Genomic DNA, 19,304 nt, shown 5'->3' on the forward strand with positions numbered 1-19,304 from the left:
GGAAGTCTTATCTCATTTGATTCCTTTTAGCTAGGACTTCTGGAGAATGCCTAGCTACCAAAGGCAGGGAAATACCAGACCCTCTTATAGAATGTTGGATCTGACTAGAGCAGGCCCTAAATGTGAAGAGGAGATACCTGCTTTTCTCTAGACAGCTCTCTGCAGGAAGTGGTGACAATCTGGAGTCCCTGACATAGAGGAAAGATGATGAATCTTGAGCTACAGAATTTTAGGTTGAGTCCCTGCTTGGCCAGTCATCAGCTACTCAAGCTTCTGTATCTGCAAAATAGGGATTATGTTACACTTAAAACACTGTTCTGGAAACTCAAAGAGATAAAATGTAAATAACAATAAAGTCATCGAAAGTATTAGTATTGTCTCAACTTTCCTCCTTACCTAGCAGAGCCTAAAGGGAGAATTGAGATGGGATATCAAGGAAAATCTAAAAATAACATCCATATAGAATCATACAGATGTCATAGTTTAATGCCTGGCTTACTTCATCACTTAACATGTTTCAAGCTACATCCATATTGTAACATGTATCAGTACTTCCTCTTTATTGCCCAGTAATAGTCCATTGTATGGATATACCACTTATGTATCTATTCATTCCTTGATGAGCATTTGGGCTGTTTTCAGTTTTTGGCTGTTTTAAATGCTGCTGCTATGCCCATTTGTGTACAAGTGTTTGCGTGGACATATGCCAAGAGAATATCAGGGAGAACACAGAGAAGGCTGCTCTGTGAGGGTTTGTCCTCTGCAGTGATTCCTTGAGAGGCTGCTCTGGGTCTCATGCTGCTGGGCACTGGAGGCAGAAGTCATGGGACTTCCACAGAGAGAGATGCCAAGAGTCAGGCAGGCCCCTGCTGTCTACCTTCTTCTCTCACTCTAATGCCAGGGCACCTGTCTGGACTTGCAAATATTCGTGATGAGCATTATTTCTGGTTGCTGACTAAGGACTTGGCTTTGGTTTAGAAACTAGATTCTGCTTCTTATCACCTTCGGCATGTTAGGTACGTACTCTCCCTGAGTTTGGGTTGTCTTATCTGGGAGATGAAGGTAATAATAACTATCTTGCAGACTTTATTCGAGGATGAGAGGCAATGCCTATGAGGTAACCTGTTTGGAGTAGGTGTTCAGCTAATAGGTATTTACATTATTAGCAATTGCCCTGTGCGGTAGGACATTAATGACACAAGGGCTCAGGTCAGAGATAGTGTGGTCCAAAGCTCTTGGAATGACTTAGTATTGAGAAATGTTTTAATCACTTTTCCCAGAAGAACTTTATTAGTTTGCTGGGGCTTCCACAACAAAATAACACAGTCTGGGGAACTTAAACCACAGAAATTTGTAGTCTCACAGTTTTATTTTTTATTTATTTATTTATTTTAAAAATACAGTTTATTGATTTTTTACAGAGAGGAAGGGAGAGAGATAGAGAGCCAGAAACATTGATGAGAGAGAAACATCGATCAGCTGCCTCCTGCACATCCCACACTGGGGATGTGCCCGCAACCCAGGCACACACCCTTGACCGGAATCGAACCTGGGACCTTTCAGTCCGCAGGCTGATGCTCTATCCACTGAGCCAAACCAGTTTCGGCAGTCTCACAGTTTTAGAGACTAGAAGTCCAAGGTCAAGGTTTTGTTGTCAGGTTTTGTTTCTTGTGAGACCTTTTTCCTTTGTTTATAGATGATCACTGTTTCTTTATGTCCTTGTATGGCCCTTTCTTTGTGCAGACACATCTCTGGTATCTCTTTGTGTGTCCAATTTTCCTCCTCTTATAAGGATACCAACCAGATTGGATTAGGGCAGGGGTGGGCAAACTTTTTGACTCGAGGGCCACAATGAGTTCTTAAACTGGACCTGAGGGCCGGAACAAAAGCATGGATGGAGTGTTTGTGTGAACTAATATAAATTCAAAGTAAACATCATTACATAAAAGGATACGGTCTTTTTTTTTTTTAGTTTTATTCATTTCAAACGGGCCGGATTCGGCCCGCAGGCCGTAGTTTGCCCACGACTGGATTAGGGCCTAGCCTCATGGCCTCATTTAACATAATCACCTCTTTAAAGACACTATCTCCAAATACATTCACATCCTGAGGTATGAGATGGGCGCTTTCAGACACCCCAAGTTATACCTATAAACGGCTGTCTGATAATAGTACCAACAGCATTTGTTGTTTAACAAAGTGCTTTTTGTGTACATTACTCTTGGCTCATCACAACCACCTGTAGTTGATGGCAGGTGTCATTAGCCCCATCTTCCAGGGAGAGAAAGTGGTTCAGTTGCAGAACTTGGATGTGATAAAGCTGGGCCTGGGGTGTGCTTCTGCCCTGAGAGCTGATGCCCCTCCAGCATTGCATTCCCTGCCCAGTTGGATGAACTTTGCAAAAAGCAGAACACTGCACCCGGGGCGAGCGGACATCTCTGGCTGCCCAAGAATTTTCCAGTTTTAAAACTGAAAGTCTCACGTTAGCGGAAACCCAGAGCGGACTTATCCATGAAACAGAAAAGGCAGTGCCTAGAGCCCGTGATTTTTTTTTAGGGGCCCGCAAAAAGCTTCTAATTTTTATTCCTTTTATCAGCAGAAGAAAAAGTAAATAAATATAATAATAATAAACATAATAGTAATAATAATAAATATATAATAGTGTAGCCAGCATGAATTATTCATCTTTATACTAACATAGTCATAAATATATTTTTAAGTGTATGTGTGCATGTGTATATGTGTAAAGGAAATCTCTAAAAACCTAATATGTCCTGTATTTATCAGTTTAAATTTAAAAATGTATGTTACAGAAAAAGTTTTGTTTTTTTTAAAGGAAGAGGCTCACACACACACACACAAAAAGTGCCAAATACAGGCCTGGAAACCCCATCAATTCCAGGCAAACTGGGACTGTGGTTTGCCTTAACCACTTAACAGCTTAGAAGTGGTGGTTGGTCATAGCTAAGAAACTTGGGGCTTCCCCAAGCAGTGGTTACCTAAGTGATCAGTGTTTCCAGCTCTGTGATTGCCATGGCCCTGGCTGCTTCCTTCTTCATCACACTCCAGTTGCCTGGGTTCACCTTGGCTCCCTCAGAGGAGCCATGCGCCCTCCATGGGGCACTCTGCATAACGTGCTGTCAGTTCACGTCTCATTCTATTGGCCTGGCTAGCCACGTATCTAACTCATCTTTCGCCTCCAACTACTGGCTCAGTGCCTGGCATATCATAGGCACTGAGTGCATATTTATATATTTTTAATTTTTTTCATTATCATTCATATATATATATAATTGACAGTATTACAGATGTCCCTTGTCCTCCCCCCATCCAATGCACATTTACTGATTGAATAACTGGATTAACTGATGCCCTAGTTTAGTCACTTGCTTGTTCTATAACATTGGGGACACTAAACACTCTGGGTCTCCGTTTCTTCATCTGTAAAATGAACACAGTGGAATAGATGAACTCTCAGGCTCTTAGGGGGCACTTTATGTCATGTATTCATTATATCAGATCCTGTGACTTTGTCAGTGCCAGTGAAAAATGTGTCTCGGCCCCGGCAGGCATGGCTCAGTGGTTGAGCATAGACCTCTGAACCGGGAGGTCACGGTTCAATTCCCGGTCAGGGCACATGCCCAGGTTGCAGGTTCAATCCCCAGTAAAGGGCATGCAGGAGCCAGCCAATCAATTATTCTCTCTCATCGTTGATGTTTCTATCTCTCTCTCCCTCTCCCTCTTCCTTCCTCTCTGAAATCAATAAAAAAAATACTTTAAAAAAAAGAAAGAAATATGTTTTGTTAGCAATGGAGAGTCCCTTGTAGATTCTTAGAGTCATTGTTGTGTTTTCCCCACCCCCATTTTTCTTTTAGATCTGTACTGGAAGGCAGCATGTCCAATGTTTCCTTAAGAAAGACATCTGCCACAGGAAACGGTATGTAGATGATTTTTCCCTTCCTCAGAAAACTGAAAAATCTGGGGAAAACAACTCACAGGTCCTAATGATTTTATACAGATACTAGAGGCCTGGTGCACAAAATTTGTGCATGGTGTGTGTGTGTGTGGGGGGAGCCTCAGCCCAGCCTGCACCCTCTCCAATTCAGGACCTCTTGGGGGATGTCTGACTGCCGGTTTAGGCCTGATCCCAGGGATAGGGCCCAAACTGACAGTCAGACATCCCTCTCACAATCCTAGACCACTGTCTCCTAATCGCTCACCTGCCTGCCTGCCTGGTCACTCTTTAGTGCTCCCCCTGCTGACCTGGTCACCCCCAACTGCCTCCTTGCCAGCCTAATTGCCCCAAACTGCCCCCCCCCATCGGCCTGGTCACCCCTATCTCCCCCCAACCACCAGCCTGGTCACCCCTAACTGCCCCTTCTGCTGTCCTGGTTGCCCCCAATTTCCACCCCCTGCCAACTTGGTCACCCTTCATGGTCCCTTCACCAGCCTGGTCACTCCATGCAGCCTGCTGTTCAGTCATTTGGTCGTCTCTCACTAACTCCCCTGCCGGCCTGGTCGCCCCACGCAGCCTGCTGTTCAGTCGTTTGGTCATCCCTTACTAACCCCCCTGCCAGCCTGGTCACCCCACACAACCTGCTGTTCAGTCATTTGGTCGTCCCTCACTAACCCCACCCTCCTACCCCCGCCAGTCTGGTCGTAGGCAGCCATCTTGTGAGAGTGTGAGGGTTAATTTGCATATTGCCTCTTTATTATATAGGATTGAATGCTTAGAAACAACTATCTAATTTAATTAGCATTGCTAAAGTTAGACAGAAGAAAAAAGTTAGAATGCAACAGCTTTTACTCATGTAAATGCAATCCAGACATTTTTAAAAATAAAATCAGTAAAAATGTTCTGTTTTGTGTATGGCCTTCTATGCTTCTGGCTCCCATTAGATCAAAGAAGTAAGTTATTTATAACCATAAAGCTTTTAAAATAGTCCTATGCATACTTCGGAAGCATATTTCTTTCTCAAGTAAAATGGCCACCCACGAAGCCCTGCCCTTGTTTATCCTAGGCCCATGGTTCGATGTTCCCGGGTGCCAGACTGGGCCTCATGAGCTGCATGGGCAGTTTCAGTTGGCACCTGAGCAGTTGCATGTTATCTTTGATGATGGGGTGTGGGATTTGTTTTTTCTTGCTGGTACATCCTACTTTGAAACAGTACTGGACTTGCCAGCCTAGAAGGTTGATGCTGGCCAATCAGATGTGACTTTCAAAATTTCTAGGTTAACAAACACACACTCAAGTCCATTCTTTCATTTTTCTGTTGATAGCTATGAAGAGTTCTACTCAGGGAACAACACAGAGACAACAGGGTTTTCTCGAGGTGAACAAAAGAAGGACTTTCTTACAGGATAACAGCTGGATAAAGAACCATCCTGAACAAGAAAGGTAAGGGGATGTGGAGTGGGTGGACGAGGAGAGAGAGAGAGAGAGAGAGAGAGAGAGAGAGAGAGAGAGAGAGAGAGAGAGAGAGAGAGAGAGAGATTCTCTGTTTGGGAAGCAAATGGCCATCTAAAAAGGGAATACTTTCATTTTAAAACACTATACTACATGGCTTAATTTTTGGTAAGATTTATGAAGCATAAATTGGTAGCAAAAGATTTTCAGGAACATCACTAGCATTTCTACTGTCCACATACTGAAGAGGTAAAATGTTTTCTCCAGGTGAAAACATGTCTGGTGTCTGCTACTCACTTCTAAGTTTAGAGAAGGATACCAAGGAAGATAAAAAAAAGTTCTCTTGGGATATTTGAGGGTGTATATTTGCTGGAGCTGTTTCACTATTCTTTTTGCAAGAGAAAGCAGGGTTTCATTGTTATAACCAAATAGATGCTTGTGGCGAGGAGATTTCTGGTGCATGTAGACCATGTCAGTTGAAATAAACACAGAATAGTATGATTGCACATTTACAAATGTAATAACAATGTGAAATAAAATTTATTTATGCACAAGTGAAGTCAATAAATTTGTAACTAATTTTAGTCCCAACTAGCTATCTCCCTCCAGCTGGTGGTAAATATGGTATTATTTTGAAAGGGAAAAGACTTACCATTCAGAAAGCTTTGTCTGCTTTGAGCATTGTTTCAATGATGATTTTAAAGCTATGACCATGTTGTCTTCCTGCCAACATAGATTTACAATAGACATTTGTCCAGCCCAAATATATCTTTATTATAAATTATGTATATACATGTGCACACTTTTTTGATTCCCTCTTATGCATCAGGCTTGACACTAGGTACTTTCTGTATCAAGCATTAGTAAATCTCACAGCAATCACACAAATGTGTAACGAGGATAAAATACTATCAAGTCCATAAAGTGAAGGTGTCCAGACATAATGGGAAATCTGAGGCTCAGAGAGGTTAAGTAACTTGTCCAATGGCACATTACTATTAAGTGGTGGTGTCAAGATTTTAATGTGACCATTATCTTTCCATTATACCAATGGTTTTCAACCCCAATCAGGATAATTTTACCCTCAGGAGATGTTTGGCAAGACATTTTTAGTTGTCAAAAGGGGAGGAGTACACCTGACATCTAGAGGGTCGAGGGCAGTGATGCTTCACAGGACACTTCCCAGAATAAAAACTGATCAAATCCATAATGTCACTAGTGCTGAAGTTCAGAAAACCTGCATTACAGAATACTTACTCTGAACTTACTGTCTATGGGTGGTTATTTGAAGAGTATACTTGTAACTGTTAAATTTAAAAAGTCTAGTAATTTCTGTGATTAAATATTATTTTAAGGGACTATTGGGGTATTTGGAGATTCACACTAACTTTTAGAGTTAGCACTCTTGGACAACAACTACTTCCTTCTGTGAAGCAACATTATGACTTCTGTCAGAGCCTAATATGGCATTTCTGGTTTTTTTCATAGCGGTAGAGTGATGTCAAATGTAGAGCATAAATTTTGGGTTGCAAATATTTGCACAGATGGGTAAAGACAGAGATGTCTAAGACAAATTACACTTGGCAGGAATGATGGTTTTTATGCCAAGCATGCCTCCTTAAAAAGTCCCAGGGAAGCCAGCCTGAGTGGTATGACAGCTGCTAAGTGAGGGGAAATTGGCTCCAATGTTTCCCCTACTCCCACTGGCCCAGTTTTGGGCTATGCGTTATAATTTTTCTTCAGGTGAAAACATGTCTGGTGTCTGCTACTCACTTCTAAGTTTAGGGAAGGATACCAAGGAAGATAAAAAAGTTCTCTTGGGATATTTGAGGGTGTATACTTGCTGGAGCTATTTCACTATTCTTCTTTGCTTCTAATTGTCTACTATTGTATTTTTATAGCTTTATTATACATGGTTTCAGAGTGTTGAGTAATATTAGTGGAGCAGAACCAGGAGAAGTGTGGTATTTCAGGTTTGATTGGGTTGACATGAAAAAGGTTCAGGTACTTATTCTCTGCCTTGGCTCAAGACCAAAGGCTCTACTACATGTTTTGACATTTCCTAAAATTGCCTGTACTTTCAGGTCTGCTGTACAAACTAAGAAGGACATGGCTTTGGGATTTTCTGTCTGATGGTCTTTTGCAGGGTTGACCAATAGGAAAAGCAAAAGTTTGGAGTAAAATGGTCTTGGTCCTAGACCCATCTCTGTCACTTGCTAACCTTTTGGCCTTAGGAAAGCCACAAAATCCCCGATCAATTTCCTTATCTGTGAGTTGGATAGGAGGGTGTCTCCCCGCCTAATTCATAGGGTTGAACACCAGAGCAGACTGTGTATTCTTATGGATAAAAAATGGGCTCTATCTCCTGTGAATAATTACCAAATAATATTAGTAATTATTTTCCTACACTTGTCAAGGAAAACTATCAAGTCCATAAAATGAAGATGTCCAGACATAATGGGCTCAATTAATTTTAGAACATTTTTATAGAAAACTTTTGCCTCCCTGTAAAAAAGTGACTCTTCTAATGCATACAAAGTAGATGGCCTCGTGTTCCCACACTCTGATGGAAAATCAAAACAAAACAGCAAGCACTCACTCCATTGTTGAATCACATGGAAATCTCATGGAATAAATTAGAATAACGATCATTTGTACTGACAAACTTGTTTCTTTCCACCGTGCTCTTTCAAGTGGGGACTGGTTAAAATGAATACATAGTTCTGTTTTTATGCCTGAAGTAAAATGAATTAACCTTGCCAAAAATTGTGGGCTGTTTAATGTCTCCCTTATTTAGCGATTACTAAATACTGTGGTAACTTTTCATGTGACTTCATTTTGTTCTTTCTCTGCAGAGATGAAAATTACGGTCGGGTGGTGCTGAACCGACATAACTCCCATGATGACTTGGAGAGGTGAGCGTTTCAGAAAAACTACGTCATTAGCAGAAACACAAAGGCGGTCATTTTTGAGAAGACTTGCTCAAGACAGGCTGCATATTTGCGGTTGCCTCGGGCTTTCCTTGATGTCTGGGCACGTGAAGGATACTCTGTGATATCACCAGGGGTTTGCACAGGGCAAACTCTGTGCTTCTCCAGCTCTATGCTTCCCTACATGCAGCTTGAAGAGTAGAATAACCCATCCTCTACTTCTGATGGGAAAGGGAAAGAGAAAGGGCTCCCACAGAGACTTGACCAGATAAGTTATCTCTGAACCGTAGAGAAAGGAACTCTAAAATGCAGGCCTAACAGCTCCAGAGTTCACATGCTTTCTGGGATAGTACACTCCTTTTTGGAAATTTCTAGGCTTGTAGAAAACCAGCAAATAGTCAGTGGCAAATGGACTGAAAAAGACAAATTAGGAGGGAAAGTCAGACAAAACTAGTAATCATAATAATTTAAATAATCTAAGATTGATCAAATAAATAGATAATATTCTTATTAAGACACATTTACACTCACACACATTCAACCACACCCATCAAAAGAACCCAATTATTTATCAGACACAAGTTTTATCTGGTCCAGTGGCCTGCATGTCACCAAGGTGTACATAGGAAAGGAGTGCAATTGTCTTTCATGGTGTGATCTTTAGAAAGTAGATACCTTCAATATGTCTATTTTGGAAACTTTTATTTGTGGATTTTTCTAAACTCTTTTAAACCTGGTCATAATTTTGAGCTGTTGTAAGGTTTCCAGCCTCAACTCATCTGGTTGAGTGACTGTTCTGAGGTTCGGCGGCCTCTCCCTGTGCCTTCTCCTTATTCTTCATCAGCTTTGTTCTCAGTGGGCCTCATGTCACCAAACAAGGGAGCCTGACCACTGAGTCCAGCTTCCAGTGGAATTGCTCCTCCATTTTATTGGCCCCTCTGTGGGACTATTAATAATGTGAACAGAAAAACTAAGCTTCATGTTCTCAGTGTGTTTTAGGATAACAGGATCCTAAGGCCTTGTGTGCTTATTTTATATGTGAAATTATTTTGGTTTCCTGAAACCTTCCTGTTGGTGGGCAGCATTTTGGCTTAAGCAGCACACTTTTATCTTCAACTAGGGGCCCAGTGCACGAAATTCGTGCACTGGGTGTGTGTGGGGGGGGAGTGTCCCTCAGCCCAGCCTGCCCCCTCTCACATACTGGGAGCCCTCAGGCGTTGACCCCCATCACCCTCCAATCGCAGGATCGGCCCCTTGCCCAGGCCTGACGCCTCTGGCTGAGGCGTCTGGCCCGGGCAGCGGGGACCCACACCTGCAGCGGCCCCGTGATCGTGGGCTTCGCTTTAGGCCCAGGTAAGGGACCCCTAGCTCCCGGAACTGCCAGCTTCGACCGTGCCCAGCTCCCATCCCTGGCTCCACCCCTACTTCCTGCTATCACTGGCCAGGGTGGAAAAGGCACCTGATTCTTCGATCATAGCTGGGGGGCAGGGCAAAGGCGGCCCTGGGGCGGCCCAGCTCTTAGCTCCCCCCTGTGTTTCCGATCACTGTCAGTGGCAGGGGGCTTCTTCCTGCTTTCCCTTTCGCCTCCCTGCATTGTGCCTACATATGCAAATTAACCGCCATCTTGTTGGCAGTTAACTGCCAATCTTAGTTGGCAGTTAACTGCCAATCTTAGTTGGCAGTTAATTTGCATATAGCCCTGATTAGCCAATGAAAAGGGTATCGTCGTACGCCAATTACCATTTTTCTCTTTTATTAGTATAGATAGCAAAACACCTTTACGCCCAAGACATTTCCCCTTTGACTTACATCTAATGTCTCAAACTACGCCTTCTGAAAGGGTAGTATAGATGATTTTTCCCTTGCACTCACTCAAACAGATGTCCACTTGACACTTGTTTGCCCCTTCGCCGAGGCTATATCCACTTTGGTGTTTATTTAACACCACTTTGGAGCACCTACTATGTGTTGACATTGTGCCAGGTGCTGGGAACACAAAGATGCATAAGACACCATCCTTAACGAGCTCTCACATTCATGAAAAATAGATGGATCCATAAACTAAAATACTAAATAAAATTTACTGTGGACAGTGCCCTTGTGGAAGTGTGTAGGGATGCTTTGGGGAAGAGAGAGGAGAGAGAGACTAACTCTGCCTAAATAGAGGTCGTGGTCATTCGGGTGAGTGCTGCTGCCTGAAGGATGAAGAGGAAAGATTCCCAAGGAGGAAAGGGTAGCTGGTGGACATGGGGCCTGGAAAGAAGCACTCCCAGCAGAAGGGACAATGTGTGCAAAGAGCTCCTCATGATCAGAGACTGAAAATAAAGAAAAAGAAAATAATAAATTCTCACCACCCTAGACAAAAAGCTTCATCTTATCACAAACTAGAAAATTGTACGCTGCACTTCTCTGTCAGATCATTAAAACATGTCAAATAAGCACAAAGGACACTTGCACAGATGCCTACTGTGAGCCAGGTGCTATTGTAAGGTCTGGAAACAAAACGAAACCCCTGCTGGCATAGAACTTGCAGCCCAGTTGAAGGTGGAGGCGGGAGGGATGGAAAAGAAATAAAAACAATATAGTATGTTCTGCTGTGATCAGTGCCAGGAAGACTAAAGCCAACGAATGGGCGCACAGTGACAGTGTCCGAGAAGGGACAGCTTTATGGAAGGGTCGGACGGCCCTGCAGCTCCTACTTGCATTCAAGCATTGCATGCCATGAGGAGCCAGACCATGGTTTGACGCTGAGTTTCGAAAAACTTGGGGAATTGTGTGAGCCACTGTCCTTTACTTTGTTCTCGCCTTACCTGACACTATTCTCTCTGCTGTTTCAGTGTGTTCACATTTATGTACCCTCCAAGGCCCCACTCAAACTTCACCCCACCCATAACGCCTTCTCTGATTCCTACCTCTGCAAATAAGCTTTCTCAGCTGGGAACTTCCTTGTGCTTTACCTGAACCTCCTTTACAACACTGACCGCTTTCTACCTGTGAGTGTAGGAAGGTATGTAATTTGTTCCTCTAGCTCTGTATGTGTTGGGTCCACGGTTGTTTCTTTCTTAATTTCCTCATCAGCACTGTGCATTGTATACTGTGTGCCTCCAAATATTTGCTTAATAAAAATATACAACATCAAGTTGAAAATTAAATCTTAAATATACTGTTTCAGGACTTTTTACCAATTTAATACTTTTGATCTGGCAACTTCAAAGGATGCTTTGATATGCAAATACAGCAAATCATGGCATAATTCCCCAATGAGCTTGCTTTCCCTGTCCCACAGGGTTATGCAAGACATTAAAAAGGCTTTATATTGTTTGCTGATTGATCATTCTGATCAAGATATTTCCATGATTGATGATCATAATTCATACTATTGAGACTTCTATCCTCTCTTCCCTTGTCTTCTTCCCTCTTCCTTTCATTTGTCTTTCTCAACTCTGCCTTCTGTTTCTCCTCTCCCTGCTTCTTCCTATCTCTCTTCTCTTCTCCTCTCCTTCCAACATCCATCTGTTTTCTCTTCTCTCACTTTCTTTTATTTTCATTTCTTTCCAATTTTTTTGTTTCTCTCTTCCTTCTTTCCTCTTCTTCCCTTTCTTCTGCCAATGTTTTCATCTTTCAACCCTGTCCGCGGTGCTGAACTTTAAATAAAGCAATTTGTAATAGGCCTGTTGGGCTGCCTTATGTGCTGGAAAAACTCTGCAAACAAAATATAGCTGATTGTAGTAGACTAACTTCCTGTTATGTAAAAGTCAACAACATTGACAAGGGTACATATTAACCATTTTGCATGTTGTGTTGTTTCCTCAATATTACATTCTAGTTAGAAATAAGTGGACTTAGAGAATTATTCCTTTATTAGCAAGAGATTTGGGTTTTCCATAATTTATTTTTTCCAAGTAAAAATATTTGGATACTTCAGGTCTATCTTTTCTTGATAACATATATTATCTCCTACTGAATAGGCCAATATTTTACCAAATGCATGGTAGGTTTTATAAACTATTTTTGGTCATTTATTTGATTTTTCTTTATTTTTCTTGTAGGAAAATAAATGAGATAAATGAGCTAAAGGCCACAATTAGCCGCTACAGATCTGATGACAGTTTGGACAGGTAAGGCATTTGAACTGTGTAAGCAAATGCATGCCACATATAAAATCCCATTTCCTATAAAGCATGGTGTATTTAAATGTTTACCAAGGTAAACTTTGAACCATGATATTTTATATGCAGGCACAGAAGGGAAATAAGAATTGAATTTTCTTCTTCAAAACTCAAAATCTCAATAACACTATTTTCCTAAAATCCTGCTAATAGTAAGTTGATAGAAAAAAATTGAAGAAACTGGGTTAAGTATAGGTAGGGTGGGCGTTGTGTGGAATCTGTTCAATTTAAAATGAGAATATAGTTAGTTTTGTGAATATGAGTTGTCATTTCTTATTCCAATTTTTGGTCTTTCCATCCCAAGGGTGGAGAAACAATAGTTTCTATATCACTACTTTATGGAGAGAGTGCACATTTTAATAACATGATAGTTTTGATCCACTATAGGATAAAGACATTAGCTCTTTACTTTAGAAAGGGAAATGATTCTTTCAGCCCTGGCGTCACCATATGACTTATAGAATGAGTACATTATTGTGCCTGTTGTTAGGAAAAGGCTCATCTCCATAGAGAAAGTTCAGAAATGTATACTCAGGTTGAAGTGTAAATTCTACAACGCACGTTTAAATTTTATAGTAAAGAGATGCATAGTAAGCAAAAGTAAAAAGCATAGTTAACATCTTTAATTGGAGTCTAGACACAATGGACACCTGCAGCCATTGATAATTGAGGTCACTCCCTGTAGCTAAAGATGTGCTATTATTGTAGACAAAAATGCTGTCTGCTGTATTTAAAGCAGATATGCTGAAACTTATAGTATCACATTTGTTCGACATTGAGGCTATGCCAGTGTTAATTGACATAGCTAATGCGTATACTTTACTCACAGGTTTTCAAAGTCAGTTACCTAAAGGAGGACTGTCAGCACTGGTATCTCTAATGAGCTGACACCTCTCTTGTAATTAACAGCCTTAACAAAGATGCGTTTGTAGAAGTATATATGCTAGATCTCATCTCCACAGCACTGAGCGGAGAGAGGAGTCAAAATGCCTCTGTCCATTCACCCTGGCCTTGCTGGTGTCCTATTGCATTGTTAAATTAGAAAAAAAATCCTATTTCTAGGAATGAATTTGAAAGTAGATAATTATGCCTCAAGAAAGGTAACCATGCAGGAGACCTAAGCCTTTGTAGGCTCCGTGTCTGAAAATTTATCAGGCCAGTCAGTATAGAGCCGGAAGCATTAGCCAGACCAGCCTAGACCACACAGGCAAACCAGCTAAGCCACCGTCAGCTCAGCTGCATGTTAGAATTACTGAAAGGGCTTTTAGCTGTCACTGTTAACTTGTTTCCATCACCTCTCATCCCAAAATTTCAGATTTAATTAGTCTGAAATGGGACCCACGCTATTTTTTTTTTAAGTTTATAAAGTGATTCTAATGTGCAGCCAAAATTCAGAACCACCAATATAGCCCGAAACCTTAATTTTATACATAAAATATGAAGCCAGAGATCACCTACTTTATTTATGCAGAACTTTAGTAGCATGTTTGGGAGAAATATCCTGGTCAACCCGTTTCCCAGGCAGTCATGTCTCCCAACAGTAATCTCTATGTTTCAGAGTGTGGAAATAAATGTATGGGAGAGGACACGGGTCAGTATAGAAAGCCAAGTGCCGTTAGAAGGAGTTTGGTCCCATAATGTAGGCCACTCCTAATGCAGGATATGGAATGATTTTAGTAGGAAGATGATAAAATATATATGGTGTATGGGTATATGTGCATTTCAATAAAAATGAATTTAGTTTAAATGAAATGATAAAAGTACTGAGTTTACATTTGAAAAGTTCCCTTTAAAAATATACATATTTAGTTTAAAAATATGAGATATTATAAAGAAACATAAGTAAATAATAGTGTATGTTATATGGCACAAATCCTGACAGTGGTTTAATGATAAAGTTGGAAAAATCTAGATTAGGGCGACCTCTAGTGTTTTATTGTGGAAATTACCCCCCAAAGTAATATTGTTAATAACATTGGGTATTTTCTATCTCCAATATCGATTCCTATTAAATAACCTATTTCATATCACAAGTTTCCAAAAACTTAATTTCCCAGAGAAGCACAAAGTAACCTCTGTAAGTAATAAGACATTGGAATATACTATATTGGAATGGTGGTTTAGAGTTCTCCCCATGATTATTCATAGACTCGAAGAGATAGTGGAGGTGAAGAATAATAACTGAAGGAAGATATGAGTTTTGGAACAATCCACAACAGAATCAGATGTGTGATGACCTGGGGCCCTACCGGGCAGAGTTTGGAGATAGATTACTTCCTGGTTGTGTGACCAAGAGAATGTCACTCACCATCCCTGAGATTCCATTTCTTCATCTATAAAATGAAAATAATTACACCTGTATCATAGGGATGTTCTGAAGAGTAAAGGAAAATGTATAAGATGAGCAGTAAGGAGTAATAGGTAGCCATTTGTATTATTACATGCTGTATTGCCTTCTTAGACTTATACTGTAGAATTTTTATTAAATTCATTTAATGTCAGAACTCACCTTCACTTAAACCTCAAGAACGTTTGGTATTGAGGTTCTGTTTGCTTTAGACAAGTGGTTCTCAACCTTTTTAATGCTGCAACCCTTTAGTACAGTTCCTCATGTTGTGGTGACCCCCAACCATAAAATTATTTTCGTTGCTACTTCATAACTGTAATTTTGCTACTGTTATGAATCATAATGTAAATATCTGATATGCAGGATGTATTTTCATTGTTACAAATTGAACATAATTAAAGCTTAGTGATTAATCACAAAACAATATGTAATTATATACGTGTTTTCCGATGGTCTTAGGCGACCCCTGTGAAAGGGTCATTCGACCCCCAAAGGGGTCGCGACCCACAGGTTGAGAACCGCTGCTTTAGACTGATTGTTGCTTTCAATGTTCCACAGTAGCAATTTCCCAACATGATTTTTACTTTATTTGAAGATCTCATAAGCAGCTATAAAGTCTGAGTAGAATTTCCAACGGGCATTTAGGATTATCTGACATCTTACATATGGTATTCACAGTGGTTTACTACAGTCCTTTACATAGAAACATCTTGGAGGCTCAGTAGCAGTTATTACAGGGGACATTTTCATAGTCTTTGCCTGATGGTCCCCTTAGTTAGATTTTTATAATGGACTCCAGGATTCTGTATAAGCTAATGGCTGTGTTGTGAACAGTCTGTTGAGAATATGGAGCTCTAGAGGTTTCCAACCTTCCTTCCCTTTTACATTTAAGAGTTATCAGTTTGTGGCATCCTATATAATAAAAGCCTAATATGCTAAGTGTATAGTTGTCTGGTCGTCTGGTTGTCCATTCAACCAAAGTGTAATATGCTAATTATATGCTAAGGACACTCAACTGCTCGCTATGACGTACACTGACCACCAGGGGGCAGACACTCTGACTAGTAGATTAGCTTGCTGCTGGGCTCTGGCTGAGATGAGTTGGTCCCTCCCTGGATGACCAACCTCCTGTGTCCCTCCCCGTCCCCAATTGTGCACTGGTAGGGTCTCTTGGCCTGGCCTGCACCCCCTTGCAATCCAGGACCCCCCGGAGGATGTCAGAGAGCCGGTTTCAGCCTGATCCCGCAGGCTAGGCAGAGGGACTCCACTGGTGCACGAATTTGTGCACCAGGCCTCTAGTTATTTACCATAAACAGAAACTGTGTTTGGGGCTGACTCACAAAATTTCAATGTATTTACCCAATATTTTAGTTATACATGTCAAAATGACATCTAGGAATTTAAATTATTTTAAATGAATGCCAATTGAGTCATATAAATTTTTTTAAGAGTGAGGCATTGTGTCCATCTTCCCAGAAATGGTTTATATAAAGCCCTGTATTAAAATTGTTGGTAAAAGTGAAAGTTTAGAGACAGTCATAGTAGACCCATACTGTGGGATCAGTAGAAGAGTCTTGCTGACCTTCTGTTTTCCTGAGCCTAATTTTGTTTCATCCTAATTTTGTGCAAGTCTGCAGAATGTTCCAGAAGACAGCCCATATCTCAGGAAGAGCCTGGTGTGAGGGAAGGAAGGGATGAGACATGGGCTACAATCATGAGATCCCAACATGGGCATGGAGATCCAGGGTTTCTAATTTGTCTTTTTTGACCCAAGGGACAGACAAGCACACCCTATCTAGACCCATCCTCCTTGAGGAGAGCTGAGAGTAGAGGGATTAAACCCTCTGGTGGCCAGTAGGCCCTATTAATGAAAAGTCAAAGTAAATTAATTCACCAGGGTAATGTAACTCTTTTAACAAGTTCCTTCTCTTACCCCCAAATCTCTGTGGTTTAGCACAATAGATTACTGCTTGCTCTCATCAGAGTCCAATGTGATTGGCTGGAAGAATAGGGGACTTGCCCATGAAGTGACTCAGGGACCCATGTTCTTTCCATGATTTAATGCTGCCACCTTCAATCCATGGGCACCAAAGCCATAATGGAAGGAGAATAAGGAGCATGGGTATCATGCAAGAGGTTTTAGGATGTGTCTGGAAGTGGCAAACATGATTTTTGCCTCCATTCTTCAGTCCAGAACTCAATCACATGGTCCCAACTTATCGAAGACTGAGAAATGTGGTCTTCCTGTGTGCTCAGAGGAAAATAAAATGAGTTTGTCTGTGCCACAAAACATTTAAAAAATACTTCTCTTCCTTTGATATACTTTACCAACATAGAAAGTACTGTCATTGCCTATGTGTATTATTAAGCAATAATGAATATAAAATAGTTAATGAGTTAAATGCTCAATGATTCAGCAAGGCTAATTGAAAAGCATGAACTTTAAAAATTCCAAACTCTATCAAAATTACCTCATAAATAGATTTTTGCCACAAGTAGCTTCTTAATTGTAAAAATTTTCTAAATGTAACACCTGAAAAATATTTCTTTTTACTGGAGAAAGGTTATGTCGTGAGTTATTCTAGCATAAAAAAGTCTAAAAGGAGTTTAATAATGTAATGTTCATCCAATCTTTTGTCTTGTGTCTTCATAAAGGATCTCAGACAGACATGATGCTGCTAAAACATATAAGGCCAAAACCTTGGATAACCAACTAACCAATAGGTACCAGTATCTACTAATTTTTGAAAAGGCTCAAGTTCAATATATTATAAGCATGACTTATTTACTTACAATTCTTCAACCCTACTTAATATCTTTCTGTAAATTCTTATCCTCTATGGTTTTTTTTAACACAAAAAGTCTGGAGTAAAAACCTTTATTCCTGCTCATGGTTAGAGAAATGTAAAATCTTGTTTCCTGGCTTAAAGTTCAAGAGAGATCATTGCTTCAGGCCATCATTCTTACCACATTTATGCTTCTGTTTAAATGATCCTGATGGAAAGATTAGGAAATACATGCAAATGTCAATTTTTAAATTCTTATTGCTAAACAAAATTACGGAAAAAATACTTTTCTGAAAGAAAAAAATTTCCTTTGCAATCTAGTACAAGATAGTAAAAGATTGTAAAATCACATTACCAAATTTACTCAAATTCTGATGCTTTCCTTTTCTTTCTCTCAGATAATCTCTAACCCTTAACAATCATAATTTAAAATTCATGGACAATGTCAAACAGATGCAAGCATGTATTAATTCTTCATTGCTGCTCAAACTTTTGCCTTTTTTTTTCCTTACTAGAAGTATGTCCGCATTTAGATCACCAGAAGCAACAAAAATGTACGTACTTTTCTAATTGAAGTTACGTTTTCAGAATAAAGTGTACTTCTTTATATATGTTTAAAAAACAACAACAAAAATACAGGATATACTGCCATCAGGCCAAAGTTTAATTGTAATATAATTGCTTAGGCAGAGGGAAACTGTAGAAATACTGAAATGGTCTGCAAAGCTTCAAATATTTACTATGTGGACTTTAACAGAAAAGGTTTGCTGAGCTCTGCTCTTAACCAAACACCAAAGCTTAACTATTTTTCTTTTCTTTTCTTTCTTAAATCTAGATTTTTTGTTTGTTTTGTCCCCACAGAACCATTTTATTTTGTCTTACTCCCATGCAATTAAATCATTCTTTCCCTACATTCAAGTGCCTCTCCAAACACCCATCATATCTACAACTCAACTGAGTCATGCAATCATGGGTTTGTTAACAATCTATTCAGATGAAATATATTTTCCCTGAATGTACTATTGGCAGTTGTAAATTACTCAAACTAGGTAGATTTAAAAAATTTTTTCTTTAATCCTCACCTGAGGATATATTCATGAATTTTAGAGAGAGGAAGAGAGAGAGAGAGAGAGAGAGAGAGAGAGAGAGAGAGAGAGAGAGAGAGAGAGAGACATTAATGTGAGAGAGAAACATCAGTCAGTTGCCTCCTTTGGGTATTGAACCTGCAACCCAGGTATATGCCACAATCTTTTGGTGTACAGCATGATGCTCCAGCCAACTGAGCTACCTGACCAGGGCCAAACTAGATAGATATTTGAAAACTTGATTAGTTTTAAAATTTGTATTTATATATAAAGTAATTTTCACATTGGACTGAACCTTTCAGTTGAAATAGGCCAGGGTCACTTCCATTGTTTTGAGGGTCTGTGAATACTAAATAGAGATTAAAAATTAATGCAAAAAACATTGCAGTATAATTTTTAGTCACCATATAATTATAAGATTAAAACATATATACATAAAATGCATATATACTAGTGTATCCATAGCACACCCAAATTGAGTGGTCTGGATTTCAGACACACAATTAATGTCATGTAATGAATGATTTTCTCATTCAGTTCCCTTGGTTTTAGTTACTAAGATGAGAACCTGTCAATTTAT

The 19,304-nt window shown here is 40.1% G+C and overlaps 1 protein-coding gene across 18 annotated transcripts in view; it reads left to right on the top strand.

Annotated features, from left to right (window-relative positions):
• Positions 1 to 19,304, top strand: part of SCEL (sciellin) — a 111,680-nt gene that overhangs the window by 15,985 nt on the left and 76,391 nt on the right. For 17 of the 18 annotated variants that reach the window (XM_059684912.1, XM_059684894.1, XM_059684905.1 and 14 more), the window contains exons 2-7: positions 3,876 to 3,937; positions 5,281 to 5,398; positions 8,263 to 8,322; positions 12,387 to 12,455; positions 17,509 to 17,577; positions 18,155 to 18,193. In XM_059684912.1, coding sequence (XP_059540895.1) covers positions 3,895 to 3,937; positions 5,281 to 5,398; positions 8,263 to 8,322; positions 12,387 to 12,455; positions 17,509 to 17,577; positions 18,155 to 18,193 — 398 coding nt within the window. In that variant the 5' untranslated portion in view covers positions 3,876 to 3,894. The remainder of the gene's footprint in view (positions 1 to 3,875; positions 3,938 to 5,280; positions 5,399 to 8,262; positions 8,323 to 12,386; positions 12,456 to 17,508; positions 17,578 to 18,154; positions 18,194 to 19,304) is intronic. The other variant, XM_059684902.1, reaches the window with a different exon arrangement.

This window comes from Myotis daubentonii, chromosome 2 (genome assembly GCF_963259705.1).
Source record: "Myotis daubentonii chromosome 2, mMyoDau2.1, whole genome shotgun sequence".
NCBI lineage: Eukaryota > Metazoa > Chordata > Mammalia > Chiroptera > Vespertilionidae > Myotis > Myotis daubentonii.